Genomic DNA, 6640 nt, shown 5'->3' with positions numbered 1-6640 from the left:
GGCCGTTGCTGCCTGGTTGGTGCAGTCCTTGAGTGGCTGGGAGAGAAGAGCTGCTCAATACGATCGGTCAGTGAAACCCTACAGAGATGTGAGCACATGTGTTTTTGTGTAACCAAGAAGTTTCTTCTCCATTTCCAAATATTTTGACTTTACAGGTCTTAGGACTCTAGAACTATTATGATGAATGTAACTACTTGTAAGTTTTTGGGGGAAAAAAGTATTTTCCAATAATCATAGTATTTGGAGGTCCAAAATAGCAACCCCCACGCACTCCCCAAATGCACTGATGTAGTTTGAATCAATGGCCTTCAAATCCTACCTCCTTGGGCACTGGAGGGCCATCAGATGTGGGGTGCTAAATATACATGTATGAACATCTTGGTCCCCTCACCTCTCATTTCTACCCTCTCTCCCCAAAAGAAGAGCTGTGGAAAAATAAGTTATGGTTCACAGCGCTGGAGACTTGACCTAAACGATCCTTGGGTGTCTCTCGTAATCCTATCCCTACGAGGTCCAAATTCTAGAGAGGGGCTCTGTCTCAGATTTGCTCAGGTTCTGTCCTGATTCTAATCCCACGAGTGAGGACCAGGCCCAAGATGCCCAATTTCACCTCCGGCAGGAGAGATGGGCCCTGGGACGATGCCAGGCTCCACGGGGTCATGCCCAATGGGGACCTCACTTGGGGCACCTAAGACTGCATCCCACAACCGGCCAGCCGAGTGGATGGTGGTGAAGGAAATGCAGCTCTTAGTCAGTGGGGAGACACAGAACTGCAGAGAGAGGCTCAAGGAGGCGCCGGCCTATGGCTTACAATAGGCACGGGCTGGGTTGTCTGGCGAGGAAAACAACATAAACGTACACCACATGCACAGGTCCCGGGGACCGCCCCCTCCTCAGGAGGGCGGGCCAGACCTCATCCTTCTCAAATCAGGTCCAGCAAGGTGAGCCCACCGAGGGGAAACGTCCGACCTCCGCCCCTGGGCCAGGAGACTCCACAGCCTTTCCTAACACTGCCGTCTTCTTGTTGGGGATGGGGAGACACCCAACCCCCTCCCCCTCCCCCTCCCGCGCACTGCTTGGCCCCACAACTAGGGGCCACGGCCCGTCTTCTCTTCTGCTCCCAGCTCTTCTGCTGCGGAGGGCCCCTCCATGCAGGGCACAGGCTGCTCCCCTTGGGCCTTGCCCAGGAGGGACCCTGTTTCCGGTCTGGCCCCCATGGGCAGCCGGGTGACGTCTGGAGAAGGCTGCCTGCTCAGGGCCTGAGCATAGGGTGCTGGAGGCAGATCCGGGAAGTAGCCATCGCCTCCCGGGGGCTGGCCCAGGGCTTGCGGACAGAAGGGGCCAGGGAAAGGCAGTTCTGGCAAGCAAGGGTCATTCCAGGGGACCGTACCTGCAGGGTCAAAGAGAGCAGGAAAGAGGAGACCGGATTCAGGGTCCCCACCACAGCAGGACACAGTCTGTGAGACCCCCTCCCCCCTTCCCCCCAAGGAACCCAGTTTAGGAACCTAGCACCAGTGTGGGCGAAGTCCTGACACCAGGAGTCCCTCCCCTCTGGCCGGTCGTGCCCTGTGTCCTCCAAGCCCTGGGGCCTGGGAACCGACCAGAGTGGGGCATGGGCCGGGCCAGGTGCCCCTCATGCTGGCAGCAGGGAGACTGGGAACAGACTGCACATGTCTTTCTTCCCCTCCTACTGGGATTTAGTCTTAAGACGATGGTTGCATCCAGATTTCAGAGGTCCCAATGGCTCAGACCAGCTGCCAATGCTTCCCTTGTGGTTTCTAATCCTCCACAAATCCCTCCCATTTGAGAGTCAGGCAGACTGAGGCTCCACAAAGCTGGGAATGGCTAAGCCCACTTCAGAATCCTGACCCTGAGGCCCTCGGCCTGCTCTGCAGCCCTTCAGGGAACCAGAGGAGCACTTTGTAGAGACCACCGGAGCCAAAGAAAAGTGACCCGCTGTCTGCGCCTTCCCACCGTCCTTGGTCACACTCACCTGCGTTCCCAGCCGGTGGCTGCAGCACCGTCTGCTCTGATGGCGGTGGCGGTCCCAGGAAGTAACCCTGTGATGTCCCCGCGCAGGGACCGTAGGGCGATGGGAAGAGGGGGTCATCTTGCAGCAAAGGCTGCAGGGGGTGGGGCACAGGGAAGGGGAAGGGGGGCAGGTAGGGGAACTGGGGCTGAGGCTGTTGGTAGAGCTGGCTCTGTGGAGCCTGGGGGAACGGGAAGGGCCCCGGCTGGGCACTCTGGGGGTAATCCTGGGGCTCCAGGGCTTCCAAGTAGGAGCAGCTGGATGGTGGTGTGACGCTGTGGGTGACAAAGGAGTGTCTGGTGAGGCCTGGGGCGGTGGGGGGCCTCCTCGTGTGACTGCCCAGTAGGTGAGTACCTTCCCATCTCCGGGACCCCAGACTCACTTCCTCCTTTCTCTTCCTGTTTCCGGCTTCTCTACCTCCTGCCTTCTCTGTTGTTGGGATATTCTAGATCTTTCCCCACTCTAATTCCACTTTCCTTTTAATCCTCATCACAAGTATGACTCCTTGCTTCTCTCCGCTCACCCTTCCCCAACCAAGCTCCGTTTGTCTTTCTCCTTCTATACGCCCCCACCCCAGCCCAGTAGGTTCCATACCTCGTCCCCCAGGAGCCATCTTTGTGGCTGCCGTCACTGCTGGGAGCATCCAGGAGCAGAGGCATCAGTTGTGGGGTTGGGACAGGGCCAAGGGGGAAAGGAAGGTTGACTCTTCGAACTGGTGGAGGGCTGAAGAGTGGCGGGGTCATTGCCACCCTGTGAGTACCCTCACTCTGTGGGGTGGGGGCCAGAGTCTGCTCAGAGGTCAGCAGCATGGGAGGCTCTAGGAATCAAAGTCAATGAGGGGTTACCAGGGTAAGAGAATGGGGAGGCAGACTTGGGACATGTCATGCCCAGGTCCCCTTAAATAGGCCCCGCCTATTTAACACTGGATAGCTTTGGCCCACTCGCACATCTGTCCAGAAAGGGCTTGGTCTTTGCCGTCTTTCCAGCTGCCCTGTCCCTCACGTTACCCTCAGAGGTGTTCAGCTTACCTGCAAGAGGATCCAGAGGGGGCTCCTGAGGGAAGGCACCAGGCTCTGGGTCCATGGGCACAGTGGCTGGCAGCTCAGGTGCAGAGCTGGAGGCAGACAGAGTGAAGACTGTAGTTCTAGTGTCCCCGGACTTAGAGCAGGGCTCAGTGCAGGGCACAGGACCCCAGATTCCCAAACACTGCCTTCATGCAAGACCTCGGCAACTTCCCGACCCCCCTCCACCCAACGTCTCTCTAAATATCGGCCAACAGCTCCAGGCCTTGTGGCCAGCTTTCCAACGCGATCTCCTCCTAGACCCCAGGCTCCCAGCATATACCCCCCACCCCTTCCTCCCTATGGGGCTGATCCGGGAAGAGGAGAGAGCCGTACCTGCACGGCGTGCTGGCCACAGCAGGGGCGGGGCCCGCAGGAGTGTCCTTGTCCTCCTTCTCCAGCTTCTCCACTTTCCGCCACTTGGCCCGGCGATTCTGGAACCACACCTGTGGGGGAGAGCCTGGAGGTGTTCACGCAGTGCAGCAGACTCAGACTCAGGTTCTGACTATCGCACAAGAAGCTACAGGACTTTAGGAGGTCACTTTACCACTCTGCCTCAGAGGCCTTTCTCTGCAAGATTGGTTTTATGAAAAGATTTGTCTAGAGAGCAGAGGGATTTTCCTCTTCTAATCTGTGGCTGTGGCAATGTGGAAACAGGCCAAGCACACAGCCAGATCTGAGACCTAACCTTGGCCCCTATAGGGTGATGCCGAGCACTTGCTCCTCCTTCAAGGGCACCAGGTGGTGGCTTCACGCCACCCTGACGCCAGTTGGCCAGCCCCCTTTACCATGATGCGTTGGGGGGTGACCCCCACGGTCTGGGCAATCTCCCGGCGCTTATCACTGTCTGGGTAGTGGTCTTCTTGGAAGATCCTTTCTAGCTCCTCCAGCTGGTCTGGAAGAGAGGAGACTTGCATGAGGACAGTGAGGTGGCAGCAGAGGGGAAAGACAGATGTCTTCCAGATGGGACCATTGTCCCCAACCCAAGAGTGTTTCCAGAGCCTGCAACAAAGTTCCCCATCGGGCTGGGGCCTTCCGTCTCTCCTGGGATTTGTGGCAGGGAACTGCATGGTACTTACTTTCCTACTCCTTCTAACCTATTCCCAACTTCACTGTTTCTATTTTTTGGGAAAGAGAGAGGGCCCCAAGTCATTGAGGGGCAGAGAGAGTGGGAGAAGTGGAGCTCACCCGGGGCTCGTGTTTTACCCGACACAGGGCTCGAGCTCACAAACTGAGATCATGACCTGAGCTGGAGTCAGATGCTTAACGACTGAGACACCCAGGTGCCCCCCAATTTCACTTTTGAGGGTCAGAGGTCGTGGCCCTGCCACTGGTGTAGAGAGGATTCGGGACAAGGGGATGTACAAACTAACGACACCGTAGTCTCCCGGAGCTATGATGTTCTCTGCTGAGCCCTCCTTTCCCAGAGAGGACACTAGCTCTCTTCGATTTCCTCTCACCTCCAGGGACTTACCGGAGCGGTACAGGGTCCGGGTCTTTTTCCGAACTTGGCAGGTCGCTTCCAGGGACCTCTTCTGTTCTGTGCTTTGGCTGCTCTGAGTCAATGTGCTGAGGAGGTTGGCCAGATGGCAGGGCCCCCGGCCTGACCCACAAGGCACTGGGTTGTGTGCGGCTCGGGCTGACTGGGTGCCGCTGGGAGGTGGCGTGGAGGCCGGACCCCCCGCGCCGGGTGTTTTCTTACTGGAGGCAGAAGAGTAGGACATCTTCCCGGGCTTTGCCTCTTTCCCTAGGAAGGAACAGCCTTCCCCAGGAGACTGGGGTCCAGGTGGGGCCAGAGGTGTGCCTTTGTGGAGAGTCCCCGAGCTGGACGGCTGGTCCCCTCTCCCAGTACCTGTCCCAGCTGGGTCTCCAGGGGCGTCTGATGGTGGCTTCCCTCCAGGGACGGTGCACAAGGCAGGCAGCTCCTCACTTGGGGCATCCCGCGCGCAGGGGGCTGACCTCTGCCGCAGTTCCTTCTCCGGCCCAGCAGCCAGGGGCCTGTCTCCACCTTCGTGGCCTGTGGGGACCAGCACCCACTGACCTTAGCACCCGGAGAAGGAAAAGCCTGGACTAAGGATGTGCTGATTCCTGCTCTGCGGCCTGTGTTCCGTTTGGCCTCAAGCTTTCATTTGTGCACTTGTCAGAGGGGTTAGAAGTTCTAGGCTTACTGTCTGAACTTGGCTGTTGTGAAGACCAAACTAGATAGCCCACAGCTTTGCAAAACGTGAGCAAACAGACGTGCCTCGGAGGGGGCCTGAGCTCCCACACACAGATGGTAGGAGGGCTATCCTGATCTGGGGGGCACGTGCTTTCTGGGAGTTGCCTGTTTTGGGTTTTTTTTTTTTCCCCAGACACCTGGAATGGAGGTGAGGAACAGCATCCGTTGAGGCATTTCTAAGGGACAAACGTTGTAGCTGGGAGTGGACTCAGAGAAGGGAGTGACTGCTTCTAATCTCATCCCTGCTGCAGATACAGGCGCTCCTGCTTAGAGTGGGGCCAAGGCGAAATTGGGTGGCCTCCACAAGGACAGGGACACCCATCCTCGCCTTCCACAGACCTCGCTCTGCCCCTGCCAACTCTCCCCAAGCCCATGTGCACCCGCCTGCCCGTCCCTGCAAAGCAGGTCACACTGGCCTTGGCCACAGGCCAGCCCTCCCTTCACAGGTAAGGAAGTGTGATCCAGCCTTCTCCCCACCCCCCTCATCCTCTGAGCTCTTCTGCCTCCAGGCTGGGGCTGATTCACCAGACACTTACCCGGTCCTGGCTCTGTGCTAAGCAGCCTTCAAAGATTAGCATGCTGTGCACTTAATGCCTGCGAGGCAGGCACGGTTGATAGCTCATGCTAACACATGAGGGATTATTTGCCCAAGGTCACCCAGCAAATAATCGTCATGCAGAGTCCTTCCTGGGGTCCCCAGAACCTCCCCAGTTCACCTCTCTTACAATCCCCAGAGGCTTTAGTATTCCCACTAAATTGGAAGATTTTTAAGTGGATGCTAACCAGTGCCTAAGACCTGCTGTTATTTTAACGAAAATTACATAAAATAGAGCATCCAAAGGAATGACGGTCTCACGACAGGTAAAGAAAGATGGACTGTCAGGGCCTAAGGTGATTTGTCAAGTTGTTTTCTAGGGTACATCAACCCGGACTAGCAGAAAAGGGCCCGCGCCTGTGTTGCTGGGAAGCGACGGGTGGATGGCCGCCTGGGGAAGAAGGGACACGTTGGGTTGGGCTTCCGGCATGTTAGGCGAGCTTGTAGCCTAGCAAACCTGGTACACAGTAGGTGCTCAATAAATGAGACCTATCAGGGTGATATGCCCGGGTAGGAAAGCGGACGGTGTCGGAGCTGGACAAGAAGGGTCCTGGGCGCAGGGCTCCGCGTGCAGACACACGGGAACCCGCAGGAGCGGGGAGCACAGGGGTGGGCCTCCCTCACCCCAGCCGCGCGGCCCACCCGACTAGGCCCCCAGGCGCACCCCACGCTCACCCCGCTGCTCCGGGCAGGGCTCCCGCGCAGGCTCCATGGCCGGAACTCGCTAGGCCGCGCTG

General features: G+C 57.8%; 1 protein-coding gene across 1 annotated transcript in view; it reads right to left on the bottom strand.

The window, feature by feature from the left end:
* Nucleotides 1-1088: 1088 nt before the first annotated feature.
* Nucleotides 1089-6640, bottom strand: part of NOBOX (NOBOX oogenesis homeobox) — an 11892-nt gene continuing 6340 nt past the window's right edge. The window contains 7 exon segments of the mRNA XM_029954590.1: nt 1089-1390; nt 1994-2304; nt 2624-2846; nt 3058-3143; nt 3427-3550; nt 3812-3985; nt 4565-5107. Of these exon segments, the coding sequence (XP_029810450.1) occupies nt 1089-1390; nt 1994-2304; nt 2624-2846; nt 3058-3143; nt 3427-3550; nt 3812-3985; nt 4565-5107 (1763 nt within the window).

This window comes from Suricata suricatta, chromosome 2, assembly GCF_006229205.1.
Source record: "Suricata suricatta isolate VVHF042 chromosome 2, meerkat_22Aug2017_6uvM2_HiC, whole genome shotgun sequence".
Classification (NCBI taxonomy): domain Eukaryota; kingdom Metazoa; phylum Chordata; class Mammalia; order Carnivora; family Herpestidae; genus Suricata; species Suricata suricatta.
Note: the sequence above shows the minus strand (reverse complement) of the source record. Positions and strands in the feature narration are given on the sequence as shown.